General features: G+C 46.3%; 4 protein-coding genes across 4 annotated transcripts; 3 read left to right on the top strand and 1 right to left on the bottom strand.

Annotated features, from left to right (window-relative positions):
• Positions 1-1658: 1658 nt before the first annotated feature.
• On the top strand, positions 1659-4256 carry H6S33_003426 (uncharacterized protein; the record flags this gene model as incomplete). The annotated part of the gene is made up of 3 exons (XM_044834767.1): positions 1659-2426; positions 2499-4101; positions 4159-4256. 3 exons carry the CDS (start codon positions 1659-1661, stop codon positions 4254-4256), a joined length of 2469 nt encoding a protein of 822 aa, XP_044691787.1.
• Positions 4257-6605: 2349 nt separating this feature from the next.
• Positions 6606-8639, bottom strand: H6S33_003425 (uncharacterized protein; the record flags this gene model as incomplete). Its single annotated transcript, XM_044834766.1, has 4 exons — positions 6606-7416; positions 7472-7711; positions 7774-8135; positions 8184-8639. The coding sequence occupies 4 exons, from the start codon at positions 8637-8639 to the stop codon at positions 6606-6608; spliced, it is 1869 nt and encodes a 622-aa protein (XP_044691786.1).
• A 2164-nt stretch (positions 8640-10803) lies between these two features.
• On the top strand, positions 10804-13655 carry H6S33_003424 (uncharacterized protein; the record flags this gene model as incomplete). The annotated part of the gene is made up of 9 exons (XM_044834765.1): positions 10804-10933; positions 10995-11077; positions 11132-11216; positions 11278-11455; positions 11504-12379; positions 12440-12507; positions 12559-12906; positions 12972-13041; positions 13097-13655. 9 exons carry the CDS (start codon positions 10804-10806, stop codon positions 13653-13655), a joined length of 2397 nt encoding a protein of 798 aa, XP_044691785.1.
• Positions 13656-13982: 327 nt separating this feature from the next.
• Positions 13983-14255, top strand: H6S33_003423 (uncharacterized protein; the record flags this gene model as incomplete). Its single annotated transcript, XM_044834764.1, has 1 exon — positions 13983-14255. One exon carries the CDS (start codon positions 13983-13985, stop codon positions 14253-14255), a length of 273 nt encoding a protein of 90 aa, XP_044691784.1.
• Between the last annotated feature and the right edge of the window lie 3769 nt (positions 14256-18024).

Here is an 18024-nt window from a genome sequence, read left to right as displayed (position 1 = left end):
CAGCAGGGATTATTTGGAATACAGTACCTGCTAACTGAAGCAAAGCGCATCTGTTGACTCCTACTGGAATCCGATTTTCGCTGGAGCTTTTTTTCTCGCTTCCCTGCAAAACTGAGCTCATAATCACTCCGACGCCGTGTCCCCCCCCCCCTACTACTGTTCCCCCAACTAGCTAAACCCCCCCAGCTAGAGTACGGATTGATCTTGTAAGCAGGGCTGAGATTGACTCAGCGGTATACAAGCCTTTTTGGCATTGGAAAGTTGAAACCTCCGTAACCATCAGCTTACCTACATCGGACATTAGTAACTTACACCCATGGTCATCCATCCATCTTCCTGCAACGGGTAGCCAGAGCATCAGTCTGAAGCTGGGCACACCACCACCACCACCCCCCCTCTTCCTCCAATAATAAAAAATAAAATAAAAATAAAAATAAAAGTGGAGCTACTCATTCACTCACATGCGATGTGGGTAGGCAGGTAAGTGGTGTCTCAAATCGAAGAGGGCGGCGACGGAAACTTATTTCAAGCAGCTCTTCTGGAAGCCCCTGGCGCACGGGAAGGGATCCAGATCTGCTGTGGAACCCACTCGCCCACCCACAGAAGCCGACCTATCCGCACACTCGTGATTGGGATCTGCTTCTCAAATCACATTTTTTGCAATGGGGTTCAGCCCAAAAGCCACTTGCGTGGTGAGTCTAGTTTCCCGAGTGTACATTTCGGAGAGTGAAAGTGCGAAAGGGTAGGTGTGGTGAAAGAGGTAGCTTCTTTTCTTTTCTCCGCATGGATGATGGTAGTTGTTTTGCTAAGGGATTTCTGTATCCTCAAACTCGAGCGTTAGGGAAAAACAAGCATAACCATGAAGTCTTTTGAATGGGGATTGATCTCAAAGTTATTTAGACCCATCCATTCCTGAACTGACCAATAATTAATCCCTACATACACCTACCGTACCGTACCGGCAGCCACACCCCTCCCTCTTCCCTTCAAAGTGCCGAGAGAAACCCTTCACACAACTGTTCAAAGCTAGGTAGGACTCATGGCCACAATTGTGTATCTATATTCAAGCGCTTCGAGGCGAGGTCTAGGTAGCTAGCTAGTTGCGTCATTGCTCTCGTTGTAGTTATGTTGCCCAGGGGGTTTGAAAAAAGTAGTTGCAAGGACCCCCGAAGGGTCCTACTACGTGTACCAAGCAATCGAGGGCCTGGGAGATATAAAAGAACTCATCCTCATCTTCCCTGGCAGAAAATGCTGCACAAGCACAGCACCCCGGAGACGGATGCAAGCGCAACCGTTGGGAAGAAGAGAAGAAGAAGCAGAAGAAGCAGAAGAAGAAAGCACCGGTGTCTGAACTCGGGCTCGTAAAAAAGGGAAGAACAAGGAAAAACGTTATACCAAGAGGAATATATCATCAGCAAGCAGCAGTTACGGCTACGAATTCTTGGTCATTGGTGGTTGTTGATATATAGCAAGCCCTGTTTTTTTTTTTTAGCAGCAGCTACTATCACTACACTGCGTACGATAACCAACAATCCGCATTACTATTACTATTATTATATTATCACAGCCCTTTTCCCTTTCCCTTACTTCCGACTATTACTACTGCTCCTTCTGCTACTTCTACTACTTTTACCCCTCGAGCTTTTTCGGGACTACGTATGGAAAACCAACACAGTACACAGTCGGAACTACGCCATTCCTTCGTCCCCAACTTCGCTCCGATATCCCGGGAAGACCGTATGATGTCCCCCGCCGGCAATTCAGTTCATCCGACTCCGGTGCACCCCCAATATCTGCACCAGCCGCGACAGCAGCAGCAACAAAGCAGCTTACCAGGCACCCCACAGCACTCTTCGGCCCACCACAGTGCCTCCAGCTCCCCATATCATTCCTCGTTTCCCATGAATAGGATCAATACCTCCACCGAACAGCAGCAACAGCAGCAGCAACAGCAGCATCCGAGCCCAGCTCCATACCCACACTCTATGCCGCCCTCTAGAAACTCTTCACACCCCGCCTCCGCACCTTCTGGTGGCGGGTACCTGGACCCTACGACGTATCTTAACATGAGCGATGTCATGGGCATGGGCATGGAACCGCTACCAATGGGTGGTACCATGGGCGGTAATATGGATATGGACCTGAGTATCCTCTCGGCGGAGGAGCACGGGGACCTAAAGATTTTAGAAGAGCGGGAGAGAATACGACGGATGCAGGCCTCCCAACACGAGTACCAGATGGGTGGACGCAGAGGGGACGATCTAAAGGGACGAGGAGCCGGTGTAGGACGAGGGCGGAAGAGGGCTGGCAGTGATGATAGCGGTCATGACCCTACCCCGGTTGCCAGAGGTGGTCCTGGCGGAAGCAGTAATAGGAAGCAGAGAGGTCGACCAAGGTTGGATACGAAGGATGAGAATGCTGCAGATGTACGTATCTATTTAATACCTCCCCTTCTTACTTTCCCCACGGCTTTTGTTTCTAACAGAAGGGAATTGTAGCGTCGGCGTACTCAGATCAGGCTCGCTCAACGAGCTTACCGTCTTCGCAAGGAGACTACGATATCATCTTTACGGAATCGAGTCAACGAGCTAGAGACTGCTATTGATGGGATGCAGACTACTTTTCTAGAGCTGCACGACTCGGCCATGAGCTGTCTGAGCAAGAACCCAGATGTCTCCAATGCCGGCTTTGGTAGCAACCTCAAGCAACTTACTGAGAAGTTCCTCGGACTAGCCAAGGAAGCACTCGGGAGCTCCGAGGGTGCGGAGACCGGCGACGAGGACGCAGAAGGTGAGAGTATAAACGAGGATGACGGCAATGGCAATGCTAGGTCCAAACGGCGGCGCAGTAGAGACGATGGGAGCCCTGGGTCTGGTGGTGGGAGTGGGGGTATGCAGGCTGGTGGTGGAAGCGGTTCTGTGCCTAGCTTTGGGGGTTACCAAGTCAGTTATTCTAGAGAAAATGGTAACAGCCGTGGCTCAAGAAGTTCATACGATAACAATGGGAACAGCCAAAACCGTAGTGCGGGAGCAGGAGCAGGAGCAGAGGCAGCAGGTAGTGGAGCTAGCGGCAGAAGCAATACTATGGCTACAGGTTCTTCCTTTTCGTCGGGTTCCCACAATCGAGAGCATGGGCTGTACTCACCTAGCTCTTCAGAAAGTGCATATATGGGTGGTCTTTTACAACCCTCTTCTTCCACATCTTCTGCAATGCTTGATCCAGTATCAAATACCCCATACAAACAGGACATTCCAGCCGGGCTAGAGTCATTCACTTACTCTTTCCACGAGACAAACTTCTCCCGCCGCCTGCACCGTGCTGGACTTGAATATGCACACCTGATGCTTACTTCGCCCAATGCTGACCAGTATGAGGTTGCCAGGTTATTCGCTTACACCTTTTGCTATACATCCAGGGAGGACGCATTGGAATGTATTACAAAGCTACTGCAAATTGGCCCCAAGGACAGTCTAGACCTCAGTGAACACCCCGAGATCCGACCGCTTCCCAGAAAGCATCTGGACTACACAGAATCAATGCAGAGTTACGAAGCGGAGCGAGCTGGCAGACAAGTACAAGAGCCCAAGAATAGAGAAGAATTCAATATGCGCGAGGAAGCAAACAAGATGCTCATCAAGCTCGGAATACGCCAGAAATATCTTAGGCCAGACGAGGTAGAACAATACATCACCAATCTGGGGATCCTAACATCAACTGCTGCGGCAGCCGATACATTGGTGAACAACGCCGGCGCCGACTTGATGGAGATGGAGGTCGAATCGGAACACTCCCGACAGGCGTCTCCGAGCTTGGCACAACCACCTCAGACCCTGAGGCCTAGAAGCCCCCCCCAGACGCCTCCCGCTCGGACGGCGAACGCGAACCAGACGCAGGGCGGTCTCACTTCTGCTACCGTGATGTCATTGGACTATTTCCAGCCACAGGTGATGGGAACCCCTGAGGATCAGATCAACTATCAAGTGAGACAGTTTGAGAGGAATCATTCTTCGCCTGCGGGTGCCAATGCGATTGATAACGAAGCATCCATCAAGGTCCTCGAGGGTGCGAAGAAGCAGGTGGACCTGGACATGTTTATTAAACGTAAGTTTCACACCGCCAAACATTGTCTATAAACATCCACTAATGCTCTCCGTGCAGAATTGATTCCACGTGGTGTGTGCCTGGGACGGTTCCCTGGATTTAAAAAATCGGATGTCGAAGCAGCAATCTCCCTCGCTACTGTGCCAGTGTACTGATCTGACTCGACCCAATTATTCTGGTGCTAATGAGGCGGTGGTGGAAGAACGTGGCGGTTACTGATAAGATACATATTTTATTTTTCATTTTTCCTAGGGGTAAACTTCTCTTTCGTTTTATATACAGGGCTGTGTTTGGAAGAAAAAAAACGGGCTTCTCTACTCTACTCCTTTTTCGTTGGTCGTCTTTTTCTCGGTTTGTTTTTTTCCTTTTTGGTTTGGTACGGACCGGTATTATTAGTCTTAGGCGTTGCAATGGCATGAGTTGGTAGGAATAGGGGTCGATAGGTTTTTTTTTTGTAGATATATATGTTTGACGCAAAGATTTTGTTTGAATATCATTAGGGTAGTTACGAATTGCTGGTTTGGTGCTGGTTTGGTCTCGGATTTGGGGCGAAGTGTTATAAGTAGAAAAAGAAAAAACGAAGCATAAGGGAAAATGTCTGGAAGATGTGGATGGGACAGAAGAATATATAGACCGTGTCATTTGAGGAACAAGCTTGCGCCATGAAACCACCCCTTTCTTTATCCCTTCCCTGGCGCCCCACTTTCAACAAGGCAAAAGATGATTAATATCGGGATGGAAGAATAATCTACATCGCATTACGTTTTGCTTTTCGGCGTCACCGAGAATTGACGATTAGTGATTTCTCGTGGCCATGGATAAATAAACAATTTAAGGTTTGGTGCCGCAGATGATCGTACGGGTATGCACGTTTGACACTTTGATTACTGCTAAATTCTCCGACCCACGTTTCCATGTATGGTTACACGTCAACGTCATGCAAGCGGTTGATGGAGGTGATGGGAAGGTAGGGGGGCGGTTTTCAAAACTATTGTCATGATATCCGTGATGTGTAGAATTCGTAGATTACTCAATATCCAGAGTGTATGTGGCATTATATGTGTGGCCGCCGGCTTTGAGGTTGTAGTCATGTTTTGTTGAGCTCTGCTAAAAAGAATGACTCTATTGTGTGGAGAAACACAGGGTTCACGTCCCATGATTCTGGCTACATGTAATATCATCGACCCATCAAAGGCGGTGTGAAAGTGCATATAATTGATCGTGATTGACCCCACAATCTAAGTGCGATATGGCTAATATGGCTACTACCGAATCGGACACCCCCACGTTAGTAGTATTTTACAGTACCGGCAAGTCCCGTCGAAGTGATATCATAACTCCACAACAATCATTACTAGATAATCGAGATAATCTAATCAGATTCCCACCAACCCCGAGTAATACAAAACCAACAAACGTCTCCCTTCTATTTCACTACCAATGATTGTGATGGGAGCGAACAAAAGAACTGATTGGTGATAATAGTAATAACGTTGAAGACTTGGGTGCTTAGAACAAATAGATCCAGCCACAGATGCATAGACTAAGGTCAATGACACGGCAAGATTGTATGATTTCAATAAAAGTAAGTCCTAAATATTCTTATAATTCTGTATTTGGGCTATGGGGTAGGATGTATCTTGTTATTGTATCAGAATCATAACCATAGGTAAGGTTGTTTCTTGGAGCATGAATTATCACTCGACACGATATCCCAATAGAGAAATTCATTCTATTTCTAAAAGCCTCAATGATAGATCTACACTCCCATTAGTTCAAGAAGTTAAGTTAGAACTTCGCCAGCGAAGGCGCGCAGATCAAACAACAATGGGTGGTCTTCCATCCAACTAGGAACGTGAATGTTGATCCCGAGACTCATTTATTTTCCCTGCGCTAGTTTAAATATAGCTTATCCCCTATTATGGGTCAATCAAATTCTTCGGATCTTGGGTAAATATTTGTAGTCTGTTACAATCTCCCATATGTGGTTGTCTAGGTGTACACACGTAAGTCACTTCTAGACATGAGATCTCACTCGGATTGATTTGGGTTAGCAAGAGTATTAATATTAATAATATTAATAATAATGTCTCAAACTCTCATTTAACCCGTAGGCTAAGTCGGTGCTCAAAGGTATTATCTGCACACTATTCAGGTCTTACAACAAATAGGGAAATTTTTTAGAATATAGGTGACGCGAAAATGGGTGAGGCTCGATCGAATATATATAGGTCACACCCGTGCGGAGTATATGGGTTTAGGGGATCCGGGACACGGGATTCGATGTAAGGGGATTATGACTACTCTTGTTTAACATGCTAGTATCAAAATTTTGGTATAATAAATGAATATCGTCCATTAAAACTCTTCTGGCGTGAGCTATCGGAAAAACAAAACGTATGTTTCCAGGAGAAAAGAATCCACATAACGTATTTCACCTAGAAGCCGACCTTCACCTAGCAACCGATCAAAAAGCAATTATACTCCTACCCGATAATAAAAATTTATTTTCTAGATCTAAGTCTCCTAACAGAATCCCCCGGCTTTGGACTATTACTACTATTATTTACAACATATATTTTCATTTTCCGGGCATTTTTCTTACCACTTTGGGTTGTGATATTTGTAGGGGTGCACCTATCCGCTTCCAGCTCTTCCCACTCGCACTCTGAGCCTTCAGGGTCTTGAGTCACAGGTTCAGCCAGTTCCTCAATTGGAAGCTGTCTCTTTGGACGGCCTCTAACCTTGGTGAGTTTCCTGCCGAGATTTGCGGGCTCGGCGCAGTCTGTCTCGGCGCTCTTTGATGTCCGCTCCGCTGCCTTCAACTCTTTTGCTATAGCTCTCGCAGCGGTGAGCTTTTGCTTTTCCTCCCATTGATTGCGCAGACGTACAATCTCATCTGTAGTAACTACGAGGGCTTTGGAGAGAACAGCTCTACTTTGTACCCTTGAGGAGTCGGAATTTGCTTTTTCTTTCTTCCTCAAATATGCTAACTCCTGCCGTAGGACAACTACCTCTGCTGATGATTCTTCAGCGGCAAGGCCCAGTTTCTCAACCATAATTTGCGCCAGCTTTCTACTAGGTGTTGCATTGCCTACTAAAGCAATGGTGCGCTTGGTGTGAATTGAAATGCCTTTTCCATGGCGGGGTGTACGGGGACCCAATGCTTGCTCTTTCTTGGTGTTTAGGGCCTTGACCTTTTCAATGCACGGTTCAAGTACCTGGCGGGGATTGAGGGGATATATTCCAGTAGCTTTGAACGCGTTGAGGATGTTTTTGGGTGTATGTGTAAAGGTACGGGCCTGCATCAATAATCTATATATCGGATATTAGTGAAAATTAATAGATAAAAAGGAGAATTTCAGCTCACGGGAAGAATGTCCCCTTATGAATTCCAGTATTTCCGTTTTGTGTCCAGTCGTCTAAAGCATTTGTATAATGACGTTGTAGAGGACCAAATAGTCCAACATCTAAAGGCTGTAGTATGTGTGTGGAGTGTGCGGGAAGACAGAGGGGTATAATATCGTTGTCAAGACAATAGGAAAAGAATTCCCAAGTGCAGTGCGAAACATGTCCATCAAGTATCAATAACCGCGTACGACCATTCGCTCTGTTATAAAAAATTAGTAATTTAACACACGTGAATGAGGAGAGTAATAAATGGATTGTTACCGTTGAGCTGAGTTAGGACCAAAGTTTTGTGTCAAATACTCTAAACCAATAATATTATTGGTCCACCCTTTCTTTGAATAACTAAAATATGCCTTTTCGTCTGCGTTTACCAAACCGTGCCAGCCTTGATACTGTGCTTCTCCTTTATATATTATAAATAGCGGAAGTGCGAAACCCCCAGCTGAAACAGTTTCGATAACTGTGATTAGCTCCCGAGCTCCATCCTGAGTTTTGAAGTTTCTTTTTTTGCCCCTCCTACAGATCACTTTTACGCGAGCAGACCTCCCCATTAAAAACCCTTTTTCGTCCATATTGTAGGTATCGTCAGGAAGTATATTATGTGTCACAACTACGCGCCGAAGCTATACAATTTGTTAGCGTAGTGTGACACAACATTGGAACTCCCATACCTGTGTAAAAAAATCTTTCAAAACCGCGGGATTACTGGCATACGAGCGTTGTTTGTCCAGACGGGTTGAAAATTTAGAAGCTAAATCAGGATGACGAGCGAGAAACCGTGTTAACCAGTTCTTGCCTAGCTTGGGTTTTCGAATTCCATGACTTCTGAGGAAATCTAAAGCCATATCCTTCACATATTGGTGTCGGGGCGGAAAACCCCAATCATCTAATTTCAGGATCCATTTTTTGATAGCTGTTTCCTCGATAGGAGTAAGGTTTTGCTGGTCCGTATGAGCATCTTGACGCGTTCTAGAACCAGCTAATCTGTTTTGAAGGGTAGTGTAGGCTATTCCATGCACGTCCGCTGCCTCCCTAATTGTCTTAATGCGCCCACTATCAAGGTCTCTCCTCGCATCCTCCACCCTCTTGTTGAAGTTCTCCTTTTCCTTTTCACGGCTTCTCCCCATCTCAATGATTGGTTTGGCTGTATTCCGGACTGAATAGTAATCAAAACTGGCCTACAACGAATAGAAAAACTCTTCAACTCAGGAGGATACAGAGGTTACACAGGACTCACTTCACTGATCGGTTACCCGGTGAAGGTCGGCTTCTAGGTGAAATACGTTATCTGATCGATTGACCTGTGTAGAATTTACGATCACCTTTACCATATCTGGGAATTGGAAACCGCTGAATGAGAATTAAGGTCAACTGTGAAAGCCTTGATTTTTTTTTGACTTGATTACCCGACAAAGTGTCAAGCAGGAAGTTAGTACTGGCCTATCCCGATCTGATAGCAGCCAAAGTTACAAGTTCAACAAACCTTAGCACAGGTCATCCTTGTTATAAATATGCAGTTCCTCCCCACCTCTTTAAACCCTTAGCTGATACAGTATCAGAAATGTGGGTAAAACTGATACCGCATCAGTACGGCATTGCGAGAATATGCCGCTTTATCTCCGTATTTTGACGAAGTAAACGGTAGTGTTACCGCAGTGGTACGGCATTGCCAAAGACTGTGGTAGTCATTTTATCCATGTTTCTGTCACTGTAGTGTTGCTTTTGGGCTAGTCGCCAGCTGGGACGTCTGAATTGGTAAATCTGACTTAAAAAGACAAAAGAAAATACAATTTTAAGGGATCTTTACACCCACGCATCACAAGAGGTACTAGTCTCATGTGGAAAAGTCATCCTATATATGCCATGTCAATCAATGAATTAAAGAAAAAAAACAAAAAAGCAAAGCCATGTCAATCACATGCAGTCACTCGATATATTCATGCATATATGTGCTCTAACTATAGTAAGAATACATTACATCGTCCAGTACATGGTTTTCCAAAGGTATACTCTAGGATGTTTTAGGTTTTAAGAGCTAGAGCTATTGTAACCGTTAGATATATGGATGTATCGTATACGTTGGGTGGAGAGATTCTACTGATCTGATATGGAGCCTACTATTTCTTACTCTCATAAGTTACGTTGATTTTCCTTTATTACAGGCTACTGGCCTACTGATTTTGCGACTATTTCTTTGATTTCCTTAATTTGTGAGAGGTGGAGGAAGCGATTGGGAAGTTCTGGGGTAGTGTGATATTGTCATAGACTACGGTCTGCATACAATTAATGAATTAAACAAAAAAAGAAAAAAGAAAAAAAAGCCTAGTAGCGGCATCATGTCGCGATTATAGGCGGACCAAACCCTAGTCAAATTATGATTCCATTCCCAACGTGACTACTAACACATGAAATAAGAAACAACACAATATACATATCAGAACACATATGGTAGAAACCCGTATACATATATGACACCACGTATCCCGATACCGTACTCTAGACCAGGTCAGGCACATCGATCGCCCTTCCGACCAACTTGTCATCCGTCTTTTTTCTCTAAATTACCTCTACTACACGGAAGAATTATTGGTGTAACTGTCTCACGCCAAGATTTGCTGTAAACCGGTTACAAATTTAAGAAGTCAGGGGAAGATCACGAACCAAAGATCAAGCACAACCACCACATACATAATACTCGGGAACACCCATTTTCATCCCCGGTTCACAGCGTACACCATAAAATAGAAAACATGGAGAAAAGGATATTCGCGTATCTAACTACGCTATCGGGACCTTTAATTCCGAAGGCACCGATTTAGGCAGTGGGGTTGACGATCCTTGCCTGCAAACTTCAGGCAATACTCTATTCCCCGGATTTGCCTCTCGAACCATGCAGCCGAATCGCTCTACATTGTTAACCACACCGAGTTCCCGGGTTTTATGAGAAAAATACTAGCCATACTTTCCCCGCATTTACTATCCGTTATATCTTGTGCGTCGGAATGGTCCACCTTCTACTCCGACAAAGATTAAAACCGTTTAATATATAGCCGCCAATGGTCTAACGTGCCTTTCTGTGGCAGTAAATGCCTGATGATAGATGTACCCGGGAGTGCCTGAATCTAAAAACCCGGCAATTAAATTGGTGGGGGTGATCTACAAGCCATATTTAAGCTCCGCTCCCGTAAAACTAAATGACGAATATCTTGAATTCTATCTCAGAATCCTCATAACTAGATAGGGGTTATTTAACTATAACTCGAGTTGAAGAAGAGACGGTACACTTTTAAGATGTTCACGCATCTCCTCTTTCTCGCCACTTCACTCGGCACTGTATCCGCAGCTCGAGAACTATGGTTTAACCAGCCTGCATGGGATTGGGCTTCTCAAGCGTTACCGATTGGTAACGGGAAACATGCCGGTGAGTTTTGAATACAATACATTGTCAAGAAATCATCACTAAATCCTCCAATTTGATATAGCCTCTTTCTTTGGCGGTATCAATAACGACTCCTGGGCCCTTAATTCTGATAGTCTCTGGACTGGTGGCCCTTTCCAGCTAAAGGTATATAGTATCATTGATTTATCCGAGTCCAATACTAACAAGATAATACAACAGAACTACACCGGTGGTAATCCTGCAGAATCACGAGTACCGGCACTCCGTGAAATACAAGACTTTATCTTTAAGAACGGCACTGGGAGTATGTCTACCATGTCAAGCGTCCCGATATTACTAGTGAATCTACTGACATAAATTTGTAGGTATTGCTGGTATCCTAGGTAGCGACGCAGGTTATGGAAGCTATAGTATGCTCGGGAATCTTTCTGTTGGCCTTGACCTGGACGCCGCCTCTGCCAGTTCTTACAAACTCTGGCTTGATATTGACCGTGGAGTGGGTGGAAGTTCTTTTGTTACTGAGAAGTATGGCAAGATCACAAGGTAAGTCACTCCTTTCCGCTCCATTCTGCTCCAACTTATATTGTGTAGGGATTACTTCTGCTCCTTCCCTGCGCAAGCCTGTATCTACCACCTTGAGTCCACTAAACCCCTCCCCACCGTTACAGTATCCCTCGGTTCCAGTCGATCTCCAGCACCCACAATAACCACTGCTTCGAACACCATTACACTCCGTGGCCTCGCTGAATCTCCTGATGGTATGCTCTATGACGCCCGCGCCGCTATTGTATTCCCTGGCACCGCGCAGAAAGGCGAAGACTTCACCACGACTACCGGGCTCTCAGTCCCTGCTACTGCTGGTGTAAAAGAGCTATGGATTGTTCTCTCAATGGACACGAACTACGATGAAACTAAGGGGAACCCCTCTGATGGTTACACATTCCAGGGCATTGACCCTGCCAAAAAGGTGGCGGGTACTGTCTCTGCTGCTGCGTCGAAGAGTTATAACGCGTTGCTGGCAGAGCATATAAAGGACCACCAGGCACTCTACCGCGCCTTCTCTCTGACACTACCAGACCCTCTAGGTTCTGCCTCAAAAGCTACAGATGAGCTCATGAAAGCCTACACACTTGATAAGGGAGATCCATACCTTGAATCACTTCTTTTCGATTTCGGACGATACCTCCTCATCGGTTCTAGTAGGCCTAACTCATTACCTCCTAATTTGCAAGGAAAGTGGTCGAATGGCTTCGGAGCTGCTTGGTCAGGCGATTATCATACCAATATCAACCTGCAAATGAATGTCTGGGGTAGTGAAGCAACTGGACTAGGCGGTACTCTTGACGGATTGTGGAGATATATGGCAGAAACATGGGTGCCAAGAGGTTCCGAGACTGCAAGCTTGCTTTATGGGGCTACTGAGGGTTGGGTGGTTCATAATGAAATTAATACCTTTGGGCATACAGGGTGAGTTGCACCTTAACCCTGGAAATATTTATTTGCGAGTTGTGGTTAATTGAGAGATAGATTGAAAGGAAATGGCGATCAGAGTACAGCGCTTTGGTTTGCATATTCGGCTGCTAACGCGTGGATGAGTATGTTCTCCATGCTACGGAAGGGTAGATGATTGTTCTGACTGTTAATAGTGCAACATGTATGGGACCACTACGATTTCACGGGCGATAAGGACTGGTATAAGAGTGTTGGATACCCTCTCATCAAGGGTGTTGCGCAGTTCCACTTATCGACCCTGCTGGAAGATAAGTATTATAATGACGGGACATTGGTGGTCAATCCGTGCAATTCACCGGAACAGCCGCCGTCGACATTTGGGTGTGCGATTGATCAGCAACAGATTTCGGAAGTGTTTATGAATGTATTGAAAGGATGGGATGCATCAGGAGATAAAGATTTAGCATTTAAGAAGAGGGTAGAGGATGCGCTGGGCAAGTTATACATGGGCGTCAGAGTCGGACGGTATGGGCAGATTCAAGGTAGAGAAACCCTCTCTTATGCTGTCAATGATATCCTAGAAATACATATATTAACTCTAACCTAGAATGGAAACTCGACATCGATAACCCAGAAGACGGCCACCGCCATCTTTCTCACCTCTATGGCTGGTACCCGTAAGTCTCTCTATCCGACGTTGCCCCCACCCAGAACTAACTTACTCCTCTCCAGTGGCTATTCAATCTCCTCTGTCCACCGGGAAAATACCACGATCACCAAAGCCGTCGAAACAACCCTGATCCACCGCGGTCTCGGAAAATGGACCGACGCCAACGCAGGTTGGGAAAAGGTCTGGCGTGGCGCCTGCTGGGCTGGTCTTAACAATTCCACCATGTCTTATTATGAGCTGCGCTTTGCCATTGTTGAGAACTTTGCCAACAACTTGTACTCAGTGTACAGCAAAGACCCCTCTACGATTGGAACCTGGGTATTTCAGATTGATGCCAACTTTGGAACTGTAGGGCAAGTTCTGCATATGTTTGTTCATGATCTAGATGTCGGGTATGGGCAGAGTGGAGAGAAGACAGTAGTGTTAGCACCCGCTGTGCCTGAGGCTTGGTGGGGTTCCAAGCTTGAGGGACACAGATTGAGGGGAGGTGGTGAGGTTAGTTTTGAGGTTTCCGGAGAAGGAAAAGTGAAGAGTGTTGTTCTGAAGGGTAGGAAGTCGAGTGCACCAAAGCTAAAATTTGTAGATGCAACTGGGAAGGAACTGGAGGTTAAGAGATCGTAGGGCACGATTTTAAACACCGGGAAAGAGGGAAAAATTACTTGAAGAGTAACAAGACGGGAGGTACAGCTAGATACATAAGTGTAAATAGTTGCCGTACTATGATTGACGGCTTACCGCTGATCCAGAAAACGCCGATCATGTGATATCACCAATGTCTTGGCCCATGGCAAGAGTGACTGTTCATGACGTAACACCCAGCTCACTGTGAATTCGCATTTATAAATAACCTCAAATTCCTACTATTCAACCCAGCAATTCATCCGACACCTTATATGAAAACAGTAACAACTCTACTTTAACACAGTCTCAAAAACACATAAAAACACCATGTCTGACAACAGCTCCACCATTCACCCCAAGAAGAACGCCCCTCCAGCAACCCTATCCGATTTCATCGCGGAGGGCAAGAAGCCCGACTACAACACCCGCGGGTCCAAGAATATGGGTCAAGGTGACGTTGAGGAAAAGAGCGCTTTCGACCATTCCGCGCCTTTAGCTCAGGGGAAGGGACGTGAAGGTATGGAGGCGAACAATGAGACAAGGGGAACGAAGATGCAGAAGGGAAGCGGGATGGAGAACACGTGGGTAGCCCTTTTTTAGTTTTATTTTTCGGGGGCTAGATTTGGCCATTTTATTCCTTCTGGTCGCTCCTGGGAATAGGTTGTGATTGAAACTGACTTTTTGATAATTGGAATAGTGGTTGAGCTAGTTGATTGAAGATGGTTCCTGCGGAACCTGTATTTGGTTTCTTTTGGGTTTTAGGGATACTTATTTTGGACCGGTTCTAGTTGTTGGTTTTTGGGGTGATATGTACTCATAGTTTGAAATGCTCAAGGAAGCTTTACAATATTGTTATAGTAGATGCCGGCGTAGTTATGATATTTTGTATTCTTGATGCAGGAATGGAAGATGGATGGGTCCATCCAAAATAGCGCTAGAATTCAAAATGTAGATGGTTATCGTTATTGGGCATTCTACCTTGGGTGTCGTTGTCGTTGCTAAAGAGCTTGCGCTACTGGAATAGGATCAGGTCTAGCTTGCTACACCAATCTATCAGCGTGCCAGTGATACTAACAGCCAAGCGCTTGTTCAACACCTCCAGTCCAGTATAGCACAACTCATCATTCCAATTACATGCCTTCTCCATCGTACTCCTTAATCTGGCTGACCCCGTACATATCCGACGTTGAAAAACAAAGTTGACATTTTCATTTCCGTAGGATATCGTCTCGTGAGTGAGACGACTCGAATAAGCTCCCCCCCAATATGTTTGCGCATGTTGTACATATTTCTGAAACCCAAACACTACCGTACAACAACAACCCCACGTAGCTGTACTGTATGTGCATCACGACATCACGCCATCTCATAAATCAACCATGGTCTGTTCAATAAAAATAAAGCGAAGATCGGATCAAAGGCTGTTTCAAGAATGAAGATATGAAAAAAAAAACATTATTAGATTTTCTTTCTCTTCTCTTTTTCGTTTCTTTTTTTCGTGTTTCATGGACGGGCCTGCGAGCCTTGCAGGGACCGTGTTCTATTTTGATATCTTGTCGGAGATATCGCGACGTTTTTCCGTCTGGATGTCTCCGGTTTCGAGTGGGAGATCGATCTGGGGTCCCGTTACGTATGTCCTCTTTAAAATTCCCTGATATTTAATTAGGGTTTATGCGATGACTTGCCATGGCTGGCTGGATGGCGGCAGGCATGGCAGGTTCCGATGTTGTGTGTGCCCCTGCAGATCAGGAAGGGGTGGATATGGAGAGTATATTGGATAGATGCATGGAACTCAGTGCATCTCAGCAACGCTGAAATACTGATGCTGATTGTTGTGGTGATGGTGGTGATGGTGGTGGCAGCTGTGGTGCAGGGATCAAGCATTGTCTGCGTATATGGTATTTATATCCACCCAGGTAGAGACAAAACTCGTTGTTTGCGCCTACCACCCGATATGTCATCCTATATTAATTAGGAGGCCGGGTGCGTTTTTGCATTAATATTTCGGTACGTATATGCTGCCCCGCGACCTCGCTAATCCGGGATGCTGAATGTCACTCCGAGAGAGTCTGGTTGATATTCACGGGGATATGTTTCTTTCCAGAACAGTCTGCCTGACCTGATATATTGCTCTGGCCAAGCAATCAATCAATCACCCCTCCCCCCCACCATTGTTGTAGGTAGCTGTCAGTGCATCATGTTTGATCACTCGCGGGGAAGAACTAGTGCAGTTCCCGAGTGATTAAATTGGCTGTGATGCCATGGACATTGGCAGAGGGTGATCGTCCACATCTAGATGGTTCCGAAAGTCTTGTTTGTATGACGCGGGTGACAAGACAAGCTCGCGCCGGTGTCTGGCCTGCATTGAGAACGAGGTAACAATGTACCTCATATGCCGCTGTCTGTCCATCCCGTAACCAAGGCGATCCCCCTCCTTCCATCTATGTATCCAGGCTTCTAGCCTCCCAGGTCCGGGCCCAAATGCAGGCTAGTCGTTCCGAATTGATTGTATCCGACTGTTGTGAAACCGGTTCAATTTAGGAGTTATGTAGAGTTGTCACGGAGATGAGGGGTTGCACAGCTGCAGCAGCGAGCTAGCAGCACAGGAAGAATAGAACCTACAAGGTGTAGTTGCATGGAGGTTGAATTTAAATAGATATATAGCCCTAAGCCCTAGGGTGCGTGGGGGCTGGCTGGAGGAACAACCTGCAGAATCTTCCATGGGGCTCTTCTGGGGTTTCGACTTCGCGATGCTCCTCCGCATTCGCATTACGTTTCCCTAAAGGGACAAGTGACCGGCCATGATCAGGCTGTTAGATATTACTCTACATAGAACCTCATGTACCGGTATTTAAGCCTCCCAACCCTGCTTCCCTCTAGTATCCACTATCTATCGTCTCTATTCTGTGCAGGTCAACTTGCTGGAATTGCTGGGAGATGAAATATTATATTTTCAGTTACCAGTTATCATGAGCTGCAGTTAATTGCCGTGATTCTGTCATATTAGTACTCTCCCGATAACTCAAATGGTGATCCAGTTTTTGAATAGAAAGCTCCCCTGCGAGCAATTTTCAAATCACTAAATTAACTCCCGCAGCCTCCCTCTCGCTCGTCCAAGGGTGCGGCACTGCGCGCGCCAATTTACGTCGATCCGCAACGGTCGGTGCGGGAAAAATCTCCGACCGGCCACCACGCTCTCCCCGCTGGCTACTCCGATTGGCCATCGTCGACCAGAGTAATGATGACTTCGCCGCACCTTCATCATCTCTTTTCCATGATCCAACGGGGGGTAATGAAAGAAGGGACAAGTGAAGGAAAGGGAGAGAGAGAGAAAGTCGACCCACTTACTCTACTTACCTGCAACTTACTCCAGGACCTTGCCCTTCGTTATCGCCTTTGCCGGCTTACAATTCCGGTTTGATCAACCCCACATTTCTAGGGCATACTTGCTCTCCTCCAAAGGTACAGGGCCTGCAAGCCTGCCCTTGCATTTCTTGGCTACTTACTACTCAACGAACGAACAAAACGTTCTCCGCGATAATCCCCAAATCTACATCCCACGCCCTCAATCAAACGCGTTGAAAGGTACCTCCGCAGAGAGAGAGGATCGCCACAACTATCTCGGGATAAGCTTTCTGCTTACGGTCCAGAAAGGGAGATACTTCCTTCCGAATTCCCTTTAAGGACAGAGGACAGCAGCAGCAGCAGCAACGTTCTCCCGGGGGGGTATACCGCGCAGACACGCGAGAATTCGCGCGAATTATTAAGCAGAGGAGCGGAGTTGACTTCAGTGATTCATTGATAGCTGTCTGTCTGTGCCCTGTCAGACATCAGTGCAACATATAATCCATCTTCCCATTCCCCCTTCCTCCATCAATTGTGGGGCAAGGAACTATCGCGACTTTTGCCGCAACACCACATCCATCACTCGGCCCCCCATTGTGGCGGCGCAGAAAAAAGACATCGGGTTCCTGCCAAGCTTGTGGAAATCCGTGCGCTGCACTCCTTAAGCTGACTTCTTCGTCCCGACAGTCCGTAATTTGACCGCCGCCGTGCCCAGTTTCCATCCCATCCCACCTTTTTTTCCCCATTTTCTTTTTTGGGGGGCGCGCGCTACATCTCCGTAGTGCGCTCTCATTGGATACTTTAGCATCTCGCCCAATCAGAGCGTCGAGCGCAGAATTTCTCACCAAACCAAACCAAACTGCACACCCCAATTCCCAATCATCAAAGATATCGCAAGAGGCATCTGCTCCCCCCCCAAAACCCCCCCCCCACTCACACACCCACACACCATCCCTTCCCTTCTATAGAATACAATCAATCACTCGTTCTCATTCGTCCTGGATAAGGTGAGTAGCGAGTAAAT

The sequence above is a fragment of the Morchella sextelata genome (genome assembly GCF_020137385.1).
Source record: "Morchella sextelata strain SCLS chromosome Unknown scls_15, whole genome shotgun sequence".
Lineage (NCBI taxonomy): Eukaryota > Fungi > Ascomycota > Pezizomycetes > Pezizales > Morchellaceae > Morchella > Morchella sextelata.
Note: the sequence above shows the minus strand (reverse complement) of the source record. Positions and strands in the feature narration are given on the sequence as shown.